General features: G+C 40.6%; 1 protein-coding gene across 3 annotated transcripts in view; it reads right to left on the reverse strand.

Annotated features, from left to right (window-relative positions):
* Positions 1-26857, reverse strand: part of LGR5 (leucine rich repeat containing G protein-coupled receptor 5) — a 119006-nt gene that overhangs the window by 18985 nt on the left and 73164 nt on the right. For 2 of the 3 annotated variants that reach the window (XM_065886665.1, XM_065886664.1), the window contains exons 4-7: positions 19848-19919; positions 5473-5688; positions 3638-3709; positions 795-863 (exon numbers count right to left, since the gene is read on the reverse strand). In XM_065886665.1, coding sequence (XP_065742737.1) covers positions 795-863; positions 3638-3709; positions 5473-5688; positions 19848-19919 — 429 coding nt within the window. The remainder of the gene's footprint in view (positions 1-794; positions 864-3637; positions 3710-5472; positions 5689-19847; positions 19920-26857) is intronic. The other variant, XM_065886666.1, reaches the window with a different exon arrangement.

Genomic DNA, 26857 nt, shown 5'->3' on the forward strand with positions numbered 1-26857 from the left:
GTGAATGGCAGTCTTGGGGCTGCCTGACCCAGACAATGATGACTTCCCAGCTAAGCCCCGTGTGGGGTTTCCTGAGGCTGAACCACATAGAGGTTTTTTCTTATAAACAAGCCCTGCTGTCTACCTCCTTTAGCTGTGTGTCTTATGTCTCTCTGCCAAGAGAATAGACTCTGTGTTTATTTTCCTTTCCAAGTGTTAGAACATTACATAGGTTATTCACATTTTTAGGTACAAAGAAAAGTAATTATAATATATGAAAGACAATACATGCAACCTAATAGCTGAAAGTTCGCTGTACTGTAGTAAAATGGTGAGTTTCTTTAAGAATTAAATAAGATTTATGAAACATTAAAAAATATGAAATCATGTATATGAAGGCATCTAGCACTACACTAGGCACATATATTGTGTTCATCCAGTCCTATGCAACCTAGGAAAGTTTGTCTTTTCGAAATGCTCAGCAAATAACTGAATTCCGATAGAGTTCTCATCAAACCTATAACGTACATAAATGTTGGGAAAATGTGGCTTAGGAAAAGAGTATGGCTTAAAGAAATATGTATCCTTTTTTCTAATATATATATATATATTAGAGAAATCCATTATAAATTAAAAAATGATTATCTGCCGTTTGTTGGTGATAGAAGCAAATTAAAATATATTTTGGATGTAGTTAATCATTATTTACATGACCTTTTAAATTTTTCTAGTAAGTCGTATTAGGTGCAATAGTCAAACATACTTTAATATAAATTCACAAAGAATAGTTCTCCCACTAAATTTGTCCTACTTACAGTTCTTTAAGGTTGGACAGTGTCCTGATTGCAGTGGGGAATTCATCAAGATTATTATAATTTAAATCTCTGAAAATAAGTAAATAATATGTTCAGTTTTTCACTTAAAAATTCATATATATTACATTTACAAGGAACGTTAACATGCTCTTCCCATGGACCAGTATCATTGATAACAATTCTCATTCCTTTTCTTCACGAAGAGAGATTGTGTAGGTTGGCTGACCACCATCATTCCGCAAGAATCTGCATTAAAATGGTCATTAGACTGGTCATGAGAAACTTCAAAGAGTCACGGCTCAATGGCACTGGGCATTAAAGGAAGGGAGGGGACATACAGCAGTGTGAATGTCCAAGCGGGAGGGACACTTGGCCAGGTGTTGGCGGCTGGCCGCTGTAGCTCTTCACCCGAACCCTGCTCACCAAGCTGCCAGCTAGTCTGTACCCTCCTCGGGGCTCTTGAACCACATCCACTTTCCGGTCCCCTCCTCCATTCTCTGACTTGGTCCCACTGCTTTTCAGATGTCCTAGAGGACATCTAGGAGAGTGGCTTTGTTCCTGACTCTGGTACAGTTCCTGTCTTTCTCCCAGCCTGAGGTCCAGGATGGTAGCCTGCTTTTGGAGAGGCTTATGTGGTACAGGGTACTACTCTCAGGAAGAACCTCAGGTCTAGAATTTCCACACGGTCACAAATAAAGATTCAGATCCGAAGGGTGACGTCTGTGAGGCAAAGCTCTCTATCATCCTTCCTGCATAGAGACGGAATGGCCAAACAATCTCAAATCATTCGTTTCTCTGTTATGACACAAATGGCTTTTCAGTTCCATTACTCACAAGCGCTTTATAGACTTAACTCCACCGTTTATCTACATCTCCATATGAAAAAGTAATTGCCTCCTTGTCTCTGGGAACGGCAGATTTCCCAGAGGACGCAGAAAAACCTTTTGGTCAGGCAATCAGATGTGGTTAGATCTTCCTCTGTGGGGAAGAATTCCTATGTAACTTTAAGAGAGAGATAATTTGACCAAGTTAAACATGAATCAAGATTCCTACTTGTCTGGCACAAACCATCCTTAAGCTATACAGCAGGCAGGAAACTTGTGTCTTTTGTGGACATAAATTTTCTTCCTGTTTGTAAATCTCTCCAGATGCTCTGTTTTGATTAAACGAGGATTGGGTCCTTATAAATTACTTAGATTTCTAGTGAGGGAAAGGAAGAGGTTGGGAATAACCAATCTACTGAGCCTCTGTAGCCCTGGGCAAGGCGAGGGAAGAGGGGACATTGAGACTCACATGAATTTGCCCTGAATGCATGTACTGCATGAATTTGCAATCCTGGGTCCTTACCTCAAGCGCCCCGTGGTGGGGTGGGGGGTGGGGGTGAGGAAGACTATTTATGGAAATACCTATCAAAGCCCATCTTGTTTTTATGTTCCTGTTGTGTTGAAAAGGACTGGAAGGTGCTATCCATTGCTAATATTCCCCAGCCCAGCCTTTGTGTAAATAAGGGAGATGTTCTAATTTTTCCAAGCCGCTGATGGGAACAGCTTGCCTGTGCCTTTAAGTCGACTTCAAAGTCCGGCCTGGACAAGTTCACCTTTGGCATCTCCTTATCAGGATGATTCCTCCTTTCTAAGAGGAAGCACAGAGTGACTTAAGCAACCCTGGAAGGACAGCTGTTAGGTCCTGCAGGAAATGAGTGGACCCAGATCTGGTTAGAAGCTAAACTGACCAGGTACAAAGTGCTAAGCTCTGTATGCAAATGAACAAGGGCTCCAAAGCCATACGAGATGTGGTCTTTGGTCACGTCCTTCTGCAGTCCTGGTCAGAGCCAGTGTTGTAGATTCAGAGGCGCTGTGTGGCTTATTACACTTGAGTGTTAAAAACACGGAGGTGAGGAGGGCGCAGCTGGAACCACTTCCTCTCCCAGCACACAAGGTGATCTCACTGCCTGTGAGCACCCTCATTAGGCCTCTTACTCAACAGGGCGATGAACAGCAGCCCCTCCCCTAGGAAACAGCTCAGCCCTGGGGAGGCCCGTAAGAACTGTTCTCGCTGTGGCTCTGGGTGGTCAGCTGGCTGGACTCTATGTATTTTTATTACAGACCAACGCAGAACTGAGGTTTTGACCCACTCTTTGGAAGTAGGGTATAGTGGTAAGCATGGATTTTGGAGTCAAACTAGGGAAGGAAGCAAATCCCAGTTATGCACTGACTGGCTATGTCGTGTTGATAAAGTAACTTAACCTTACTGGAGCCTAAAATGGTATGGTAGCACCTGCTCTTATGGGATGCTTGTAGGAGTGACTGAAACAATGTATGCTGAGTGCTCAGTACAATATTGGTTAGAGATACACTCAAAAAATGTACTACTGTTACTACTTTGTAGACTTCCGGGTTGCTTCAGCAGGAAGCTTCACCATTTGCTAATGAGACGCCTGTTCCTTCTGGATTGGACAGAGTTTGGCATTTGCTACTCTGCATCCTCTCATTCGGGGGGTTGGACCAGACTCATGAAGAGTGAGCCTGAGTGACAATATGGAACTGATCCTTGACAGAACACATTCCTAAGCAAACAGTCACTGCTCAGTAGAGGACATCTCATTTAGCTTATGAGGATTCTAACTAATTTATCACTCTTGATAGATTAAAATAAAATCTGTTTTATTGTTCAGCTCTGTAGGGTGTGTGTGTGTGGGTAAGATGAAGCCACAGTAAATATCTGTTTAAAGCTCAGGCAATTAACCAAACCAAATAGCAAGTCTGACTTTAAGGCTATTTGGATTCCTTCAGAATAGTCATGAAAACACTGAAAAAAGGGAAACAAATAAAAGGTCAACTCACAGAGTCTCCAGGCTATGGAGCCCATCAAAGCATTTCTTTCCCAGGGAGTGGATTCTATTGTTATGGAGATGCCTGCAGGAGAACATTACTGACAGTCATGGAGGCACACTGCACATGGAAACTTAGGCAGGACATTTTGATTGCTGAAATCCAAAGAAACTTATGCTAAAGAATGCACTGATTATATATAAGAAATGCTTTGTTTAACGTTTTTGTTTGTTTGTTTTAAAGGCTATCTGCCCCGTTCACTCTTACCACAGATGATTCTATACCCCAGAATTGAATAGGCAGTCACAGTTTTACCTTTTGGGTTTGAGATAGCATGGAGTGTATAATAATCACGGAGTGAGCAACGAGACTGATAAAAGTAAATTCAGGTTGTTCAGTGTGGCTTTGGGATGTAGGATACTAAATAGAGATTCTGACCAACACTGACAAATGGAGGATGGAAGGAAGGTCCTAGGTGTACTAAGCACATTTTCTATTAAAGCTGATGGCTTATAATGGCTACATTCCCGGGGTGGGGCTACAGGTTAAGAGGAAACAACAATCTCAGCCACAGAGAATGGCGATCAGATGTTTTGGCTGCCCAAGGAGAGGAGTTATCTTGACATAGTATAAATGGCTCTAATTATCATCTTTGGCTCAATGGTTAAATTGGTTAGAGAACAGCTGTGTGCATAACTGAAAACCGGACCAAGTCCCAAAGGGGTTTTTGGAAAATGGGCTTAAGGACAGGGGGAAAAAGAATAGCTGGATCTCTGTAAATCCATTCCCTCTAGTGGAGGGAAAAATTAAAGAACGTACCCAGCTTCTGGTGGGATAGAAGCATCACCTTTGTATGTGAAATTCAGTATAGAAATTTGTTACTATCACCCCACTTGTCCTATCCTTTCAGACTAAGGTTTTCATTCTAATAAATCTATGTTGGTTTCATGTGACATCTTTGTGACATTTATTGAGGATTTTTTACATGCAACACATGAGGAAGGAGGGTTGAGGCGAGCCTAAAGAGATGGATGAGATGCTGGCCAGCCGTCAAAGGAGTATATACTGTAGTGCAAGAGACTGACGTGTCATCAGGAAAAGTGGAGTGATTGAAGACAGCAATGGGCTGGTGGGGGGCATGGAGCAAAGCCAGAAATAGTGCAGAAGACGCCTTCCCCGAAGTCTCCATGCAAACTGCTCTTAGAGGCTGTCAAGCAGCTACTGTTGTCCTGTATCAGGATTGACTGACATAGTTATACACGTGGGACATCCTTCTACACTCTTGAACTGATTAGTTTTCAAACTATTACTTGAGAATCTTTTTGATTTACTTGAAATAGTGAAATCTGGACCTCAAAGGAAAAAAGCCATACAAATGCATAGCTCGCTGTCAAGGGTTCATTCCTTGCTTCTGTTCCCTTGAAAGGGGGTCAAGAAGTTCTTATTAAATAATAAGAAGGGCATATTTCAATTTGACCTGCATTATAAATTATTATCAGAAATAAGGGATTTTTTTTTATTAACTTCGGTCGCAGGACTAACCATATAGTGTGGTGATTACCGGTACAATACACAATGGCTTCCCTAAGACAGAGGTCATATTTTGTTATCTTTGAATGCCTAGCAGTGCTTGGCCCTTGGCAGGTGCTCGATAAACGCTGTTTAATTCTTTTACACACTTAGAACATTTGTGAGTCATTTTGGGGGGTTTTCCCTCCCTTAAAATGTCCCTATTCAAAGTCTGAAGGGCTATCTGTTTAAGGTCAAGGTCTTACAGTGAATTACAAGGTGTTACAGTGAATTTAGAAACTGTTAAAAGAGAGAGGAAAAAAATCAATAAAACTTACAGAACCACCAAGCTGGAGAGGTTTCTAAAGGCGTAGTCTGGTATGTGGTGTATTTTGTTCAGGGCCAAGGTCATGGCCTGCAGCGCTGATAAACTTCTGAAAGCCTGGACAGGGATTTCTGTCAGAGCGTTGTCATCCAGCCACAGGTGCCTCAGAGAATACAGGCCACTGAAACAGCTGGGGGGCACGGAGCTGATGTGGTTGGCATCCAGACGCCTGGGGAAGAGAGCAAAGCAAGAGGAGAAGAAGAGAGCGAAGCCCAGGCACAAGATGCGCCTTTGCAGGAAAACCTCAATCTGCTGATTAATAGGAGAGAAACAGGGCTCGGGGTCCTCAGGACCCCCTGACACCCGGAGCATTCTGCTCTCCTGGTAGCCTCTTCTCACTCATGAGTAGAACCACTGCTGTAAAATTCCACAGTGCCGTGATTCTCTTCCAGCCTTGTGGATAACATGCTTTCCGGCAGGGAAGTGGCCTCCCCTGGGGTATTAACGTTTCGGCGTGATCTTTTAGCTTCCCTTTCTGACACCAGGAGAAAGACACCTTCTCTCCTCCTTCCCACCCCAAGACAAATAAATGCTGTTACTTTCCTGGACTGTTTTGAACATACAAAACATACTTATTGACTAGCTCTGGGAAAAGATTATTTCAGTATTTGAAAGGGACCAAATAATTTTTACAAGGCTGTCAGAGGCATGCCTCAGGGAGAAGGGAGGTGCCCCCCCCCTTTTCTTACTATTGTGCTGAAAAGCCTAAACCTGCAGGCTTTCTTGCTCATCCGAACCAAAGACATTGAGCAGATGTTTGTTTTTCTTGACATTTTAAATGAACAATAAAATTAACAGCTTTCCCAGTTTTTGCTTGCTTTTTCTACACACTGCTTTTTTTTAAAAAAATGGGGAAATACATCTAAAAATAGGTCTAGTTAATAAGCTGTTGCAGCTTCAGAGCCAGCAGAGGGAGTGCAATACATTTATTTCACCCTAATCCAACATAAACAATGGCTGTAATGACAATGCCTTAACTTTTCATATTGAAGTGACCAGGCAGACACAAATTCAAATTTCCTGTAAGGTGCATGAACAACAGAACCATCAACACTCAGCTATGCATCCAACAGCCCTCATTCATTTGTTCCAGTCTGTTCTCAAGGCTCACACATTGGTTTGCATTTTCAAAGCTAGGATTAAAGAAAGAGTTGCGTTTTAAGCAGCGCATGTATTAGGAAGGATTAGAAAATCACGAGTGGATTTTGAAAAATGTTTTAGGAAGCACTTAAGACTAAACAGATGCAGGAAGCACACAAGGATCACAAAATAATCCCCTGCAGACCAAGTTTAAACAGTTTAGAAATAGAGTTCTCTGTGGTAGGGAGCTAATCTCAATGGAAAGCAGCTCCTCACTTTTGGTCACACATTTCACTCCACCCATGCCCTCGCTCCTGCTTCTGCTGACTGAATGGGGAGGGATGCCCTCAAGGTCCTGGGCCAAGTTTTTTTTTTTTTTTTTTGCGGTACGTGGGCCTCTCACTGCTGTGGCTTCTCCCGTCGTGGAGCACAGGCTCCGGACGCGCAGGCTCAGCGGCAATGGCTCACGGGCCCAGCTGCTCCGCGGCATGTGGGATCTTCCCGGACCGGGGCACGAACCCGTGTCCCCTGCATCGGCAGGCGGACTCTCAACCACTGCGCCACCAGGGGAAGCCCTGGGCCAAGTTTTGATACTGAGATAAGGTCACTTGGAACAAACAAATCCGGTGTCACAGCCCACTCACAATTAAATTTCCAGTAGAACAACTATCATTGCAGGCAGCAGAAACGCAGTTTCCAAATATCTCAAGGTTCTGTCTACAAATGGAACTGGAAAGGTTTAGACGAACTCAACACCATCTCTTCCCCTTATTCCAGCAACAACATGCTCGGCCCGCGTTCAAATAAGGTATAACGTCATCAGGGCATGAGGAGGTGCTTGATTTTGTTTGACTAAGAGTAAAGCACATATGTAACTCCTTAATGACTGCACTGATTAAAGCATGATGATTTTATTTAAATAATATGAATTTCCGAGTTTTAGTTGACGTACTGATGATTGCTAGTTGCTTATGCGTTGAAACTACAAGCGCTTCTAAGTCCTGAAAAGGACTGACATTCAGGTTCAGTGTAGCCATCAGGTTACATGTACGGAAGAGGCTTTCTCTGCATTGAGTCACAGGCTTGTCTTTTTCGCTATTTAAGTTACTACCCAAATTTCTGCTGGATCTTGAAGTGACCCTGGTATCAGTTTCCACTGTTAAAAAGTCCATTTCTCTGGATAGGTGTCTTTTATGAATCATCTCCCACCTCCAGTAAAAAGGATGTAATCTGGCTTCTACAACCGTGATCTTAGAGCAATTTGCTATCTAAAATGAGTAGGACAGGGCAATTCTTCACAGTCCTAATACTCCAAATACTAATACACCCTGACCCAGTACTCAGGTATCCTGAGTGCAGCATTAAGCTTTTCTCTTTCTCAACAGTTTCTTCATCCAAGAAGCTCCCCATAAATGGTATTCCTTCTCAATGCAGTGTTTTTGAAGTCCACGTCCACCTGGCTGCAGTGGTCCAAACCTATTTCAGAAAGTGGTATATTGTTCACGCTCAGAGGTATTATCTGAGTCAATCTTAACAGAAGATCCCAAGGCAAACCAGAGTATAGAATTCATCATCCAGCCACTCATACAGGTGGTTCTTACAGAGCAAGGTTGAGACTGTGGACAAAGCAGCTGGCAGGGCACGAGTTGTGCCTATTCAGTGAGTAAACAGAAAGCTCATATTATGTCAACCTGGTCTGGTGGGGCAGCTGGGCGTTTTCTATTCATATGCCTGAAGATGCGATTGTTAAGCACTGGAGTGTCAGTAAAACGCGAGAACACAGTACATGAAAACACACGTAGACATGTGGTTCTATAATATTATCAGGAGCAACAAGAATGACTACATTATACGGCTGCACTTTATAAGGGTTTTTTGGTTTTCATTTCTATTTCCTGCAAGTCACAAAGGTGTGTGTGCGCACGCAGTCAGCTCAGAATCTGTGAATCAGTGCAGAGGTTTGGGATGAGAAATTTTGGGTCCAAGTCAGATAACAGCTGTACGACCATGGCCAAGTCAACAGACTTCAGCGTTCACATCTGTAAATTGGGGGTAACTCTATCTTACTGAAGAAAAGAACACAACAAGACTTTGTAAACTATAAAGCACCTTAATGATTTTTAAATCATTACTGCTTGAAGTGGGTTAACAGTTTGCATCTTTGTTTTTTGACCGTAAGACCAGTCAGAAAAAAAGAAGTCAATTAAAATTTTCCCTTAGTCAAAAGTTGGTTAACATGAGTGCCAGCTTGTCAGTGAATTTCAGTTCCGAGACATGCAGACTACTTCTCTCATCCCTCATAACAGAAATGATGAAGAGGTGTCTGCGATCAGACACCCTTACTTTTCAGCCTTCAGTATTATCATTATACGTACGTGTGTGTGTGTTTATCTATATCTATCTACCTATCTATCTATCTATCTATATCTCAGTATCACAAAGGGCAAATAGTTGCGTTCCTGATACATTACTAAAGAGTACATCTTCACTCTGAAGGCAAAGAAGAAGTGGTGACATGGGATAGATGGTACATTCTCAGAGAAAGTTCCTAGCAGTGATCTTGGCATTTAAGTATCCATCAGTAATGGGGCAGAGGCAGCATAAAGCCTGCAGTGCAGTTAGGTGTAGCAAAATGAAACACTTTAACAAAGGGAGTGGCCTCACCTTCTTCTGGACAAACAAACCTCTTAATTATGATCTTGAAATGCAATCTGAAAAGTAATCACTATGTAGGAAATGGCACCCATTTTATGCTCTGTATGTTACTTATAAGTTACAGAAAATGATAGATAAAATAAAATGTTACCCTACTTCCTATGTCACATGCAACCACCTACATAATGAGCATATGGTAAACTGGAAAGTGCACTGAGTTAGGAGAATTAAGACACAAATTTAAGTCAAGACTCTGTCACTTATTAAATTCTGAGATTAGGGGCATTCTGATTAATTTCTCTGAGGGTCAATTTTCATATCTGTAAAGCAGAATCACAACATGTCACACAATTGCTATGGGAATTAAATGAGAAAAATATATGCAGAAGGGTTTGGCAAACATTAAAGCACTCTACAAATGATAGGCTTATTACTGGAGAAAAATCTTCACATTTAGGAAGTAGTATCATTCCCCCTACCCTGAAGTTTCTTTTGTTTGCTCTGAAGCATCTTAATCCTTTGTAATTTCAAATCTATCGGAGATTGCCATTTTTTTTTTTTTTTTTGGTCATATAGACTGGCAGGATGGCTGATTTTCTACTCACTGTACATCCTTAATACATATGTCCAGCACTGCATGTTTTGATTGGTGTTATAGGAAGGCTTCCTTCACAGAGAAAAGGAGATGCACACATCTTTTGTGTTTCTCCAGCAAAGGTCCAAAAAGTCCCCAAAGGCAAAAATGGCTGAGGAAAAATATATCCTCTAGTGCAAGAACAGAATTTTTATTAACTATGAGCCTCTGCAGCGCCACTTAGAGGACCACAAGTGATGAGAAATGGATTCGTCATGGCTTTTGGGCATACGTTGAAACTCCTTCTCTGGAGGGAAGCCTGGAGGTCGGAGGGCTCTACCATTGCCAAAAGGGATTCTACTGCATAAACTGCTGGGCCAAGGGGGTTGTTTCTCAGGGACTCTGGGTTGTCTCTCCTCACCACTGGCACCTGGTCAGGACCATCCATTTCACCCTGACAGGCTTCAACAACTTTGAGTATCCAAGGTAAGCGTTTGGAGTCTGAATAACTTCACTCCCAGAAAGTTTCTGGATTACTAAACCTATGAGAAACGTCTCACCTTCCCCCAAGTGATCTTCAAGATCTGCATAAAACTATTTCTCTGGGATGGGGGTGTCGTGTTGTCTCCAGAGTGAACACCCTAATAATGGATGTGCTGTGGGAAGGTCAGTCTGATAGCTGTGTGCAAGAGGGGCTGGGGGGACAGGAAGTGATCAAGGCAGTTGCAGTCATCAGGGTGAGAAAGGAGGAGTGCTTTAAAGAAGTATGGGAATGTGGAGGAAGGCCTGGTATGAAGGATGCTAAATAAGTGGGTCTGACCAAACATGGTGATTTGCTAGATGTGACCAGAAGGGAAGACAAAGAAGCTATGGTGGTTTAGTGTTCTGGGCAACTGCGTGGAGGGAACCATGCAGGGATGAACGTTACCCAGTATTATACAAAATAAAGATAAAACAGAACTGCATGTTCACTGTGAATACAGTTCTGTAATATCAGTGTATCTTATGTGAGGAGGAGCTGGAACATAACAGGCAAAAAAAAAAAAAAAAGTGCTTATTTTCTTAACTTCTCCCTCTGAAGTTTTTCCCTAACGTTTTCATGCATAAAAGCTTAATTTTACAAATTTTCTCTTTTAAAAGAAACATCTTGCCTATCTGCTCCACACTCCTGAAAGGAATTTTTGCTTTATAGATGGCATTATAGTAGGGATTAGAGAATCTATGAGGTCATTCTTGCTATTGTTTCTCCAGAAAATAGCCCTTTACATATATCTTGTATATGCTACCTTGCCAATGTATCACACAAACTTATACCTTTGTTTGAGAATGTCTTTGATGAGCCATTAACTACAAAGAAGAAAGCGTTAGTCAAAAGATAACCCATTGATATTGGCTAATTCCCATCTCAGATGACTGTAATATTGTCAATTATTAACATGGATGACTGGAGGAAAAAAAAGGCAAAGGTGTGAAGAATGCTGCAGCTGCAGGTATAATACAGCTTACGGGGACTCTTACGATAAACAGAGCTATGAAGCACAGCATTTGACACAGCTATTTTATATTTGGATGAGCATTTTTCTTCGTAAGTTTTAAACGATCAACTCTCTTGTACACACATTTGTACATTTTATGAGACCATGTTGAACAATTCCTGAAGAATCAAATGAGCACAGTGATTTAGTTCATTTATAAAATTTTAAGAAATGAAAACAGTTTCCATTATTATCTAACTTTTACTATGAAATGAAAAGCCTGTAGTTCCAAGCTTGTATATGACACAATTTGACCAATTCCCTAAGGTCTTTGTTATGGTGAAATTTTACTGAATTTGATTGCACTGAAACCAGTGGATCATTGGAATTGAATTTGTCAGATCATTATAATAATACTATCTGGATAGAATTTTATCTATATGAACTCTTACAGATTGAATTCGTATTGATTTATATGAATTCTTCCTAATAATGAGTCATTTCTACTGTTAGTATTGTTTTTTAATATTTATGAAATCATGACAATGTGGAATTCCACCTTCTAATGAAATTTCCCATCTATAACCTAGGAAGATACTAAGCATATAAACACCATGATTGCTTATATGGGAATTTTTTCTTCCATCTTTCTATTCTCCATCTTATTTACTGGTAAACTTAATGTAACACCAGGAAGAAAAATTATTGCTTTAGACTTGTCTCTGAAAAGGTAAAAAAGTTTTTTCCATCTTTGCAGCTTGGGGAGAGGGAAACTCTATAGGTTCATTGAAGTGTAGTAACTTAGAGACTAGTCCCAACTCTAGTTTCTGTAATTACCTACAGATGGACAAATCCACTAATGGTGATTGAGGTCAACTTCTTTCACCAAAAAACAAACCCTGGAGTTCTAATTATAACTTTTCTTGAGAAGGGTCAGATATGCTCCTGTCAGAACTAATAGTCATATCATTTATTCTTTCTCTTGGATGATTACCAGGAGTTTTTGCAGGATTAAAAAATATATTTAGTTACAAAAAAAAAAATAATGTAGAGACTAGTCAGCTGGCTCGACTAGTAGCCAGATGAAGTGTCTAATAGAACCAAACCTCTGCCTCTCTGGCATCGCTGGGAAGTACAAGACTCCAATGAGAAATATATTTTAAAGTCAATTTACATGGAGTTGCTCAGTTTCTCCGAGGTCTCCATGGCTGCGAATTTTTTAACAGGGAGATGATCTACAGCCAAAGTAACATGAGCGTTGATTTCTTTAGCTTCATTTTTCTCCATAGAAAACCAAGACCTCCTTTTTGTCAGGACCACCGTTAGTCTCCCAGCTACCACCAGGATTTGAAATCCGGGGGTCATTTTTGCATCTTCCATTGCTGTCCAGACTAACATTCACAAAGGTTTCTCCATTTATCTTCATCTCCAAGAGTGTCGACTTCCACTGCCTATTAAGTCTCTTATCTCTTCACACCTGCGTCACTGCAACAGCCTCTAGCTGGTCCTTTTGCTTTTGATCTCTTATCTCTTCAATTAATCCTGCAGGCTGCTGCCAGACGAGTCTCCCTACAACTGGGCTCTATGTCACGCCCGTTAGGAATCCACAGTTCTCCCATGTTACCATTCCTTTTAAACCCAAATTTTCCATTCTTATATTCAAAGCTCATCCACCTTATCTAGCTAAACTTTTCTCTTATTTCTGTGTTCCAGTCAAGTCCCTTTTGTAGCTTCTTCCCACAGTATCTCTGAGCCTTGTGTTCAGGAACATCCTCTCATTCCTGCCTAATCTGAATCTCATCAACCTGAGACAATATTATGGTTCCTCTCTCAACCCTATTCTTGAAGTGGGGAGTCCTCAGCTAAGCCAATGGGAAAGCTAAATCTTGTAGACGGATCAACTTCAAAATCCCTCAAGGAAACGCTGGGACCCAACTCTTAGCTCAGGGAGGGCAGGGAGGAAAAACCAGGGTACAAAGAGTTGGGAGCCAGGGAGATCAGTGAACACAGGCTACAGTCAAAGCGGGGGAGATTAGCTGATCTTGAGCAGCTGTTTAGAACATCATTTAGAGTTGGATGCTTTGGTTCAGTTCAACAAGTATTTCTTGGGTGCTTTCTTTGCAGGTACAGTACCTGGTGCTGGAGATCTAGCAGTAAACCAGGCAGACATGGTTTATAGAGCATGTTTGCTAAAGGGTAGTCAGTCAAATCATTACAATGAAGTGTTAGGTAACAGGAAATGCATGGTAGAAGGACCTAACCTAAGTTTCAGTTTTCTTTGAGATCTAGATCTGGATTTCAAGCTGCCTATGTGACATCTCTACTGAGTTGTTCTTCCTTAAACAAGACATTTGGTTTTGAAAATGTTCAAGACCAAACTCATTATCTCTCCAAATGTCATGCTCTACCAGCATTTCTTATCTCAGTGATGGGTCTCAGTAAATATGTGATTATATAAACCAGGAACTTAGGAATCATCCTCCACACCTCTTTCTCCTTCATTCTTTGTAGCCAATTCATTACCAAATGCTGCTAATTTCATCTAAAAATTTCTCAAATCCATTTCCCTTTCTCCATCTCCACTGCCCCCATCCTGACAAAGTTCTCCTTTCTCTCCTAGACTATTTCAGGAACACAGATCCAATCATGCCCTTTCCTATTCAAAGTCTTCCAGTGGATTCTCACTGCTTTTACAATAAAGACTAAAATTCGTGACATGTCCCAAAGAGCTTTCAAGGGGTCTGGACCCCACCCGCCTCACTAGGCTCTTCTTGCGCTTTTCCCACCTCATTCTTCCTGCTTTGGCCACACTGATCTTGTTTCTGATCCTTGATGTACCAGCTCCCCTCTCCCCGCACCATCACTGCAAGGTTTTGCACATGTAGTTCCCTTTGTCTGGAAAGTTCTTCCCTCTTCTCTTTGTCTAATCAACTCTTACCTTTGCAATATGAACAAGATACCCTTTTCTCACCTATAGATTCCTCATCAGGAAAGTGGAGACAAGTTCCATCTCCCAGGTAACGAGGGAAGAGACAACCAAATGCATAGGGGAACACTAAAAAAGTCTGACTGGTCCACACATGAATAAATATTGCTCTCGTCCCTTCCTCAATTTCTTTATTTCTGTTCTGAAGCTTTACTAGTTTTCCTCCTTTTTGTAAACCTCCATAACCATATACCTAGAGGTACTATTCATTTCTGTCAGGTTCCTTCCCCTCACATTAGTGCATTCTGCTGTGTGCCCATTCTCTGTAGTGGATTCGCTCAGGGAAGCACGATAGAGTAGTACTAAAATTGGCAGATTATGGAGCCAGAAAGACCAGAATTTTTATCTGGTCTTACCTCTAGCCTGACTCTATTAAAGCCAAATGACCTTGAGAAAGTCAATTAACCTTTCTGAGTTTTCTCCTTCCTCATCACTAAGGAAGGGATAATCTTGGCTCCCACCTCATGAGGTTTCTTCGAGGGTGAAGTGAGGTGATGCAGGTAAGAGTTTTAATAAATATCGACGGCTCCTGCTTTTATAACCGTGGGTGTTTTTGATTTTGTCCTTGTCCTGTTCTTATACTTTGCTGCTTCTTTTTTTTTTTTTGCGGTACGCGGGCCTCTCACTATTGTGGCCTCTCCCGTTGCGGAGCACAGGCTCCGGACGCGCAGGCTCAGCGGCCATGGCTCACGGGCCCAGCCGCTCCACGGCATGGGGGATCTTCCCGGACCGGGGCACGAACCCGTGTCCCCTGCATCGGCAGGCGGACTCTCAACCACTGCGCCACCAGGGAAGCCCCCCTTTTGATCTTTTAATCTTATCCTCTCGGTTACCTCCCGTTGCTTTCTTTTCTTCCGCTCCTTGTCTTCTGTTACTTCCTTCCCACTGTTTAGCCTGGGTCTGAAACCCAATAGGCTCCTGGACATTAGCAGTGGAGAACTACTGCTGGTTCCAGGCTTGCCTTACTTTCTGCTCGGCACTGCGAGCCCTGCCTCTTCCTCCTCACCTCCTCTTCCTGCTTATTCTCTTTCTGGATTATTAGTAGCAAAACCCTACTATGAAGAGTTGAGGTGAAGTTATTGACATTTCACAGGGTCCAAGGAGGGGGGTGTCTGTAGCCCTTAAGCTGATGTCACAGTAAGATGCTCAGGCAGATCTTGTTCCAGGCAGGAGTTATATATTCTTCTCGGCTTTTAAAATAATGTCTTGTACTCTAAAGAAGATTATTAGCTAATTGGAGAATAGAGAGAATGCTAAAGACATGTCTAATTTTCCCTTCATTTTCTACTTACCAATCCATTATTTTTGTGATTGTGCATTCTCCACAGTTAGTTTTGCTAGTGCAGACTTGGCATGAAAATCAACATGTATTAAGTAATATCCTGGTTAACTGGACAAACATGAATGTGTCATTCTCTTTGATCACCTTGAACTTCCATTAATGACAGTGAGGTGCTTGAACATCATTAATGACAATCAGTAAGTGAAGCAACGATTTTTTTTCATAGATCGATTTCTTAACTACTATTATTATTTTTTTTTTTGAGGTAAGCGGGCCTCTCACTGTTGTGGCCTCTCCCGTTGCGGAGCACAGGCTCCGGATGCGCAGGCCCAGCGGCCATGGTCACGGGCCCGGCCGCTCCGTGGCATGTGGGATCTTCCCGGACCGGGGCACGAACCCGCGTCCCCTGCATCGGCAGGCGGACTCTCAACCACTGCGCCACCAGGGAAGCCCGATTTCTTAACTATTAATACAAAGGTGTGAGGTTATGGGAGGGTTAAGTTTTGAGTTTCCATCAAATCAATGTAATCTGATCCCAGTCCACAAATGACTATGATGCCCTAAGTTTTTTGGTGAAATCCAATTCACTGTGAATTCTGATTACATTTCCTATTCCTTTCCAAAAAACAGAAAGGAAATTAAGTTATATTTGATTACATTACAAAAGGCCAACTGGTGTCTGGGCTGTCATTGCCTTGTCAGAAGCCTAACGTACATATTGTACAGGGGCAGGCTCTGGGCTACCGGGCTCTGGCACATGGACAAGCCCTCTTATTCTTTAGCTGAGCAGTTTGTAAGCAACAGCAGAGAGTTCAACGAACACAAATGTACCTATGTGTTTTCATTATGAACAAAGCCAAATATTTGTTGTTTACATGGAATCAATGAAAATTACATCCCTTGAAATATAAGTATAATTTGTTTCTTACTCAGAGCAAGGTTACCAAGTTCAATATAAATCAAGTTTCTTAAAGTTTATTCAATGAAGCCAAGTCTGTATGGGTGGGGCAAAGTATACCCATGATCTATTTCAGTAGTTCTCAACCATTTTTGGTTTGTAGACTGCTTTGTTCATGTCATAGATGCTAAAAATTTTAATTCTCAAATGCACCATGTATATAAATCCCCTGAGGATTTTGTTAAAATGAAGCTTTTGATCAAGCTAGACAGAGATGAGGCCCAAGGTTCTGCATGTCTCGGGAGGTGTTGATGTTGTCGGTCCATGGACACATTCGAATAGCAGGATAATACAGCATGTGGCCTTCTAACTTTATCTGCCCCAGATTGTCAGCAGAACTAATAGGTAGATGTGAGCTATTTCAATTAAGCACAAACAAGGCGACTTTTTGAATAAAAGGCCCATTACTTTTATTTCATATTAGTTTATACTGGAATGCAAAATATGGACTTTGTTATTATTTCAAGTTTGAAGAGTTCAGGAGGATATTTGCAAATCATCTTAGGACACTCATTTTCCCAATCTTCATTTAAGAAGCACTTACCTATATCATTAAACCAGTTAGAAAACACTGATGTTTGGGTCTCCTACTCAGAGGTTCTGATTTTCATTGGTCTGGGGTGCTGCCCAGGCTTCCGGACTCTCCAGATGATTCTTCTTTGCAGCCGGAATTGAGAAGCCCCCCTTTAGAAGTTGCAAAGCCAGGAATGCATAGGGGTGATGCACTCCCAGCCCCTGGGGAATGCAGAGTGCTTCTTAGAGAGTGAATGAATAATACAAGGAAAAGAATAAAGTGGAGAAAAATAGAATGAATTCAAGAAAGAGAAAAGAGGAACCATTAAAAAAAGGGCTAAGTGGAGGTCTAAGGGTTGACTGTAGTCCAAGAAGAGCTGGATAGGTAGCTGAACGGAAGCCCCCCAGGTGTCATGCATGAGACAGGTTTCACCCTCTTTGTTATTTGTATTGATATGAAAGTAGCACGGAGGCTGAAGTACGCATGCAAAATGAACGGACAATGGATAAGGAATGCACGTTTGCAATGACCATTAGACTCAAAGCTGTTTTTATTTTTGGAACTGCTTGAAGGAAGCGGGAGAAATACTATTAAACACCTTGCGTCTGGGACAACAGTAAAACTTTAAAAGGGCTCACAGTAGCCCAAACCTCCAGAGTGGGTAGGGGACTCCTTTGGTTGGTACAATACAGTTTCTGTGTGGTTGGTGGTTAAGTGTATGTTTTTTTGAGTCATATCTTCATGCTTGTACCAAAGTAGCACAAAAAATGTAAGTGAGACAAAGTGTCATAGCTGCACACACTGCCAACATTCAGCACCTCACATGGTCTGCCGTGCTCTGGGCAAAGGGACCCCGGACAAACATTACATAACTGGCCGATACAATCCGGTGTGCGCTGGGGGCTGAAGATCTATCTCGATGCCTCAGTTTGGATGCGATAAGCATCCTGCTAGAAAGTTAACCCTTGGCTTTTTCACAGGGAACACATATTTATAAGGTTTCAAAAGTCATTGTTTTCGTGAACCAGACACCAAATGCAAGAGACACCTGGTGAACAATAAATATCTAGACGGTAAGAAACTAAATCTGAACACCTTGATCAGAGAGGCACCACCCAGTTCGAGCGAACAAAAGATTCATGGTTTTCCCTTTCTCAAAGGGTTCACTTCTGTGGGTGTTCTGTTTGTGATCTTCTTTCAGCTGATAGTGGCTTTTGGTTACAAACTCTTATCCTTCTATCTTCCGCCTGCCTCACAGCTGTTTAAAGATCCTATTGGCCACTGCTATTATCTCGTTTTTCAATTCAGCCATTAGACCCCGTGCCCTGACACAGATAACCCACCTCCAGGGTGTTTTGCTGCTCTGGCTGGTTCTTTCCTTCAGGAAAAGGCTTGTGCCACAAAGGGGGAGTGATACTGTGATGTCATTACAGAGTTCCTGAAAATGCAGCAGACCCACCCCCTGCCACAAAGGGGCTCTTGTGGGCTTGTTTATCTCTAGGCTGGTGAGAACCTAGGAAGTCACTTTGTTCGACTGGAATAAAAAGCTTAAAATGGTCTCAAGTACAGATTTGCTTTCATTAAAAAGAAGAAAAAAGATCAAAGGAAGAAAGTAGCATCTCCAGATCTCACGTTCCTCCTTCTCTTGTATCACTTCAGTAAAAGACATTAAGCAAACTATGTGTAATTGTTAACCGATGTATTCTTTACAATGATGTTCAGCTCGAGTCTGCAATATTTATTTGCATTTTATTTGCCTTTTTTATGCATTTATCTCCCTCATCATTCTAGACCAGAAACCACTATTTTGTTTGACAGATGAGGACCTCCAGTGTAAGTAAGATGAAAACATATATTACACATGTGGATATTGGAAATCATGCAACATTTCCAACACACTTATACATTCTGATGAGATGCAGATACTGATCAAGAACTCATGGCATAGTGTTGCCAAATAATCACTGTGAACCACTGCTTACAACCCAAGCTCCGAAACATCTAGCTGGTGAGAAAGTTCTTTGTGTGAGGAATAACTACTTTTTATTCATTCAGAGGTTTTAAATCAGAGGAGGGTGGAAACTCCTGATGGAAAAGTTGTGGATTCAGAGTAAGGAACACCAACACCATTGCTGTGTGTGTTTGTGTGTCTGTGTGTGGTGTGTGAATCTGAGGTATGTGTGTGTATATCTGTGGGACTGTTTGTGAATATGTTTGTACGTCTGTGTGTGGCGGTGAGGAAGCTCCTGGTTAGTAGACTTGCCCAGTATGACTTTAAGAGATACCATTAGATCTTAGCTTCTTGAATTGAGGACCCCTGGTATACATACAGAACTCAAAAAATTAAGCCTTTATTTGACTCAGCAAAATTGCATTACAGGGCAGCTCAGATAATCTAAAAACAGAAGAAACTGAAGATGCCAAGAGGTCTAGATTTTGACTCTCATTTTTCTAGATAAAAGGAGAAAGTATTATTCCTGATTTGAATTCAGGAGCTAAAATACTGTATAGGGGAGTATAGGACAAGATCCTGGATTTTTGTCCTGTGATACCAACATATACAAGAGGCTTTTCACTGCATGTTTTCTGATCCAGTCTCTGCCCTGAAACCTCAAACCCCAACACTGGTCTCTCTCATACATATTGTTTAATGAGGATGCAAAGAATTGTTGCTCTAATGGAAACTCTCACTGGCAACTTATTCAGGTATGGTCCCCACCCAAGGAACTTACTAAAACGGTCATTTGGACATTTCAATGCTCCTTCCCAAACTGAGAACATGTTGGAATTTCAACTATACTTACAGTGATTGAAGGCTTCGCAAATTCTGTAGAGCTTCTGTGGGTACCTGTCTTAGACGATTATTCTGCAGCATGCTGCACATTGAAACAAATGAAAAAGAAACCATTAAAGACAGCAATAATTAACAATAACTAGCATAGCAGTGTCAGGCACTGTTCTAGGTGTCAGGGAAACAGCTGAGCATCAGGCACAACCTTGGCCTGTGAGGAGTGACAGATAATTTAAAATTAACAAATGAGTATATAACTTGAGGCAAGTGATAGGTACTATGAACAGAAAACAAAACATGGATTTGGGATAGATGGTAACAAGGGGTGAGAATTTTATTCTAAAGGTGGTCAGAGAAGATCTCTCTTAGGAGGTGATATTTGAGTAGAGACCAGAATGGCGTCATGGAACAAAACATGGGAACATCTGGAAAGTTACTGAGGAAGAGGGAAGAGCAAGTGCAAAGGCCCTGAGGCCGGAGCTTGCTTGACTTGTTAAAGGAGGAGCAAAGGGTCATTGTGACTGAGGAGGAGTAACTGAGAGCAAGAGATTGGGAGACAACCTAAGGACATCTCATGAAGGACTTGCAGGCTTTATTTTAAATGTGGTGATAAGCTCTTGTTGAAGGGTTTAAGTGGGGGGGAATGATGTGATCTTATTTATGCTTTAAAAGAATCACTGTGATGACAATTAGATTAGACAAAATGGAAATAAGGATAAGAGTAGGAGGATATTAAAGATCTTCTCCCTCCTTGTGCATGATATTTTGATATAAATTAATGCTTCTTGTGAACAATTACACTTTTGCTCACCTAGGTTCAACAGTTCTGATCAGAACATGGGGACTACAGAATGGAGACACCTGGCAACAGTGAAATAAAATATATCATTGCTAGTGGGAAATAGTATGGAAAAATTCCTGCTAGATTTCTTATACTTTGCTACCTCATTCATAAATGTTTATAGTGCAATAATTTCGCAGCCACTCCGCCCAACCCCCAGCCAGTATTTCATGGTCTATGTAAGCCAGAGGGCAGGGAACTATTTTAGGAAAGCATTTTTAAAAGACATTTTAAATAAATATTTCTACTTATTAGGTCACAAATTTATACTTGGATTTTCAGAAATAATTTGCCTGGTTCTCTCATCTCCACAATTGAAGTCTCTTTTCATCAGATGACTACCTGGGATTCAACGCCAGGTATGTCTGACTCCGAAGCTTGATGTACTTTCCACTGTCCCTTGCAGCATTCTCTTGAGGAATAATCGTACAAATTCTCAGGTTGTATGCCTTTCACAGTATGATTAAGAGCATGGGTTCTCGGATCTGACTACCTCTTCCCTGCCAGTAGCCCCGTGGCCTCAGGGAAATCATTCAATCTCTCCACGTCTCAGTGATCAGTAATAATATCCACCCCCAGGGCTTATTGTGATGATCTAATGAGCGAAAGTACATAGAACAATACCTGCTGCCTGGTAAGCATTCAATAAAGGTTGGCCCTTTCTGTATAAACTGATAAGTACTCTTCTCAAAACTAATGATATAGTGACATTTTAATTAATGAGAAAATAAAATTGGCCAAAAAAAACCACCTCTATGCCAGTGGTTCTCAAACTTTAGGGGTCATCAGAATTCACTGGAAGGCTTGTTAGAACACTGTTTTCTGTGTTCCACCCTCAAAGTTCCTGGTTCAGTAGATCTGGGTATGGGCCAGAGAATTTGCATTTTTAACAAACTCTCAGGTGATCTTGGTGCTGCTGGGCAAGGCACCACACACTGAGAACCACCCTAGGCTCTGCTAAGTATTTCTAAGAATATTTTCACCTGAACTTGAGCTACATTGAGATTGGAGATAAGGTCTAAGTTTTGAGTCTTGGCAAGCAAACCATTTACCCTTCTTGACCGTTGGACTTTTATTTGTTTGATGGGAATAGAATAATACCACCTGATTGATAAGTTGTTTGTGGATTACAATATGAAGGCATTTATTATACTTTCATATATGCAAATATGAGCTCCTATCAAATAAGACGTGTAAAATATTTGGAGATCATAAAATTTATGCTCTTCTCACCATGGCTGAGATTCTGTTTTCTAAGGATCATAATTCTGTCACTTGTAATCCAACAGTTTCTTTTTTTTTTTTTGTGGTACGCGGGCCTCTCACTGCTGTGGCCCCTCCCGTTGCGGAGCACAGGCTCCGCACGCGCAGGCTCAGCGGCCATGGCTCACGGGCCCAGCCGCTCCTCAGCATGTGGGATCCTCCCGGACCGGGGCACAAACCCATGCCCCCTGCATCGGCAGGCGGACTCTCAACCACTGCGCCACCAGGGAAGCCCAATCCAACAGTTTTAAACAAGTAATTTCATTATTTTAAACTTGGATTCAATTAACATTTCATAAGTCAAAAGTCTCAAAATATGTTGGTTCCTTATGAACAAAGTCAAGATTTAGAGAGACTTCACACTTCAATTACCGGTTAGGTAATTGGGAAAATTGTAGCTTGAATGCCGTATTTTGCATAATTTACCTAACTATTAAAGGTTTACGTTTATATGTTATTTTATACCTTTCCAAGCAGTTTGAATATATGATATAATTTTAACTTGACAGAAATGTTTTCAAAGTCACTCACTAATTGTGTGATAAATTTAAGTGATAAGATACAGATAATAGACTTAATTGATGTGTAAACTTTGTAGGTAATATATTACTGGCTCAAAGTGTGTACCGAACTGTCCTCCTATGCTTTGCTAACCAGACAGTGAAACTCTTATAACGTGGTCTTTCTAGAATATTGGAAAACTGGAGTAGAGGATAAGAGATATTTAAATGGCTTTTCTTCTTTGAACAGTTGCAAAGTTTCTCAGTAGCTCTATATATCTACCTTCAGAAAATGGAACTTAAACAAGCTTTACTAATGATACCTTTTAAAGCTACCCCTGAGCTACCTCCCAGCAATTTAATTTTCAACCACTTCTACCAGTTAAATACCAAAAATATAATTAAAGAAAATCATTTAAGTCCTGATCTCTCCTTAAATAAAGAACTTTTGTTTAATTACTTTCAAATGACAAAACAAGAGCAAATTATCTCCACTATAACCTTATAGGTCTTCAGTGAGTTAATTAGAAAATCCTGTTTTTGTTTAAGATATTCCAGTGGGAAACAAAACAATTAAAGGATTCATAGCACTACGGAGTGCAATTAAAACAGAGCATTCACAACATGGTTACAGATTTCTCTTATAAATAATCCTTTATTCAATGCAGCAAATACAAGCAGAATGTACCATGAACTGAATATGGGTTTAGGCACTTACAATTTCATTTTTATCATTCATATATGGGTGAGAAAAGAAAATGAAACACTATCTCTAGGGGCAAAGGATGACTTCATATTTTCTTAATCTCTTTCCTCGAGGAGCTTTAAAACTGTAAAATATTCACAATTACATGCAGTGTCCCCAAGCTACTTTAACAATAAATTTTTTGGTTTTTTTTTTTTTTTTTTTTGGCCAACAGGACTAAATAAGGTCAAGTACAGGTACTGTGAAGCAGGTGAGAGGAAATTATACGTTGAAAGAGGACTCTGTAACAATGGCTTGATCCTTAGGTATTTCTTCTGCCTACTTGTCCTATGTTTAGATATCAAGTAGCTATCCAGGCTTTTTTCTGGGAAGGAGAAAATTTTAGTTGTGACTTTCCTATGGTTAGTTTTATCCATCACCTCCATGTGGCTTTGGTTCTGGTGCTGGTGGCAAGAGGATAAGCCATTCCTCGACTGAATGGCCTACACAAGAAAATGAACCTTTGTTGAGGATAGCCTGGTTCAGAATTCCATGGGACTGGGTATTTTGCAATACTAAGCCAGTAACCTTTTATGAGGCCAATATTTACAGGGATAATCATCTTAAATTTTAGTGATCTTCCAGAGCTCAGAGTAACAAAATTTTTGATATAAAACAGTCCTCACCAAGGAGGGCTGTTGCTATCTTCATTTCCTATCTTCTAGGATTGGATTACTCTTACCTTTCTCTTCTTTTCCAGATCCTTTCTTACCCTCCTTATATGATCAGAGCCCCAGATGAATATTACTTGTATATTATCTTTCTCACCATGCTACAATATAAGCAGTTATTTCTTTCTTCCAATGACTTTTAGACTTTATAAAACATTTGAGTCACTTTCCACAATGGTAGGACCAGGCCTGTCTTGTTCAGCATTTTACCTCTAGCACTGTGGTTCTCAACCCTATTGGACCTAATTCTCCCTTTAATACCAAATATTTTGTAACGCTTCATCCATTATATTAAGACAAAATTCATAAAAATATAGCCATTTACACACATCATTTTAAAGAAAAAATATCAACATAATGTACTGCCCTAACTGTATGATAAAGGAGAAATAAAAGTAATTTATAATAAAGGGATTATATGTATTATTATATATGTGATGCTCAGACATGACTATCCTAGGAGGTATTTCTATGAAAGAGTCAGATGTCTGCCTCCACTTTTAATGAATAAGGTTGGGTATGAGAAAAGTAACATGATCAGAAGTTATTCTGTGCAAGAACAGGGAGATGAGAGTAGAGGTCTAAATGGATACTAGAATAAGATCTACAGTTAAGACATATAACAGATTATACTTATTTTATGTAATGCTTTATGGGAAAGAAGGAAATAACTTGTATTAAAACAAAGATAACATACCAAGACATATTATAGATGTTGCAGTGGAGAAAATAAGAAAGTGTTCCATTCTCACAAATGAGTGTTCCTTATAGATAAGGGTGATATCAAAATAATTCTCTCTCTTTTACGAGATAGGACTGAAATACCACAGAGAACATCCATCCTATCTCAAATCCATTGCACGCTGAGGTGAGCATCTGTTCTGCAGTACTTCAAGAGGCCCTTGGGAGCACACCCCGCCATAGGTAAGAAGGAATTGAGGCTAAACTGGAAAAAGAAATAGTCATGATACCACCTGCATAGAAGTTGGTTGGTAGACCCTGCCGGATAGTGGAAGAGTAATATTAAAAATGCAACAGGCTACCCCCAAATAAATAAATCATTGTGTAGTTATCTCAGCACAGATTTTGTATGATTGTGCTCCCAACATTTTAAAAGGCCATATACGAAGTATCTATAAAGCAGACTTTGTTAATGAGATTCAATGAGAGCCCTGTGTTTCATGTTTCTCTGCTAAGTTAATGATAGTTATTTTTAAGAAGACGTTTTACAACTTCACAGTTACATAGCTTTAATTTGTTTTGTGGTTTCTGAGGTAATTCTTCTACTGCAATAATATCATTTTCAAATAAATATGTGGGTAGAAATCACAGGATGCACGATCTGTGTTAACTAGTCAATGATTTTGAGAGATTATATTTATACCATTTAATTTTTCCTGTACAGATTATTAGGCATATGCAGAACTTCATGTAAAACCTTTCAGTATGATTACATGTGAAAGTATTATTGATTGAAGTTTGGTGTGGAGGGACAGTCAGAAGTCAAGAGGGATGCAGGGGGATTCTTTATGCTGGGCTGAGCAGCTCATCACAGGACAAGTTACTACACGCCTATCACCTGGAAAACCAAAGATGCTTCCACAGATTTCCAGAACTTTCTGTGGCAGGCGTGATGACCATGGTTGAGAAGCATTGCTCTAACACTAAATACTTTCCAAATATTTGACAATTGATTTGCTCATTGAATACTAGTCTTTAAGTCAGCAAAATAAAGAGAAGAGTGAATACTATTCCTGGCAGGGGTCTTGCTCCTTTTGCATCCCCCTCACATTGATAATGATACAGCTGAAGAGCAAAGTCTGAAAGTGTCATTTTCTTGCTTACATCTTTTTCTTGGCTTCTCATCATGCTTAGGACATAATAATATCTATGCTTTTTTGACATGACATACAGGATCCCGGTGACCAGGACCTTTTCTCTCTCTCCAGGCTCTTCTCCAGATACCTTCTCCTGAATGCTTAAGTACCACCTGCGTAGGGCTGTCTGTTCCTCCCAGGTTCCTCCTGCCTCTGTGTCTCTATGTATAGTGTCCCCTCAGTCGGCTACCTTATGTGGATGGTTGGTTCAAGGTTTGGCTTCTAGGTCAACTCTTTGGAGAAACATCTCTCCTAGGAAGTCGAATTTGAACCATCAGACTGGACAGAGTCCTTCCCAACCTCTGTAGTTCCACAGAATCAGAGTGATCTGTTCATCTGTCTTGGTCACAGTATCTTGATCCCACAATCTACCACTAGATTATAAACTCTTCAAGGGCATGGCCATACTTATTGATCTTTGTCTTTCCAGCAATAATTTGTTCAATGCCACTTTGAGTGGTGTGTGTGCATACACGCGCACGTGCAGACACACACACAATCTAGTTCGGTATATCCAATACACATTTTGTCAATGAATTAAAATAATTCATTCCAATATAATTTATTTAACAAGTTTCCAAAATACTTAGTGGTACCTATTTCGACACAGGGAAAACATCTTAGGTGTCTCATCTAAACTTGATTTATGTGATGCATTTTGAATGGTTCCAAATATTTTGCTGGATTCGTGGAAATATAGGCACATTAGAGTTGGTGCTACAGACTAGAATTTCACCACATAATGGATTAACCTTAGGATTTGGAAGTATGACAACTTAAAAATATTGCTACCTAATAGTAAAAATAACTCAAGGGTAGGGAGATCAAACCCAATCACCTAAGTAGACCAAGACCAAATAACAGTTCTGCTTTTGAATTTACCTTTTAACAAAATATTAAATTTAAATAAAATTGCTTTTTAAAATAGCCTATGTATCCCTCAGGTCAATGAAATGCAATTTCTATTAAGCAGAAATACATCAAATGCCTTTTTAGAGTTTATAACTTTTATCTCAAAGGAGATAAAATCAGGTTGTTTTCCCTGAGATAAAACTTTCCTGGTATGAATTTCAACTTGTGTTATCTATTTTCTCTACCAAGGTCCCTTTCTTTTCTACAAAGAATA

This window comes from Phocoena phocoena, chromosome 11, assembly GCF_963924675.1.
Source record: "Phocoena phocoena chromosome 11, mPhoPho1.1, whole genome shotgun sequence".
In the NCBI taxonomy this organism is placed as follows: Eukaryota; Metazoa; Chordata; class Mammalia; order Artiodactyla; family Phocoenidae; genus Phocoena; species Phocoena phocoena.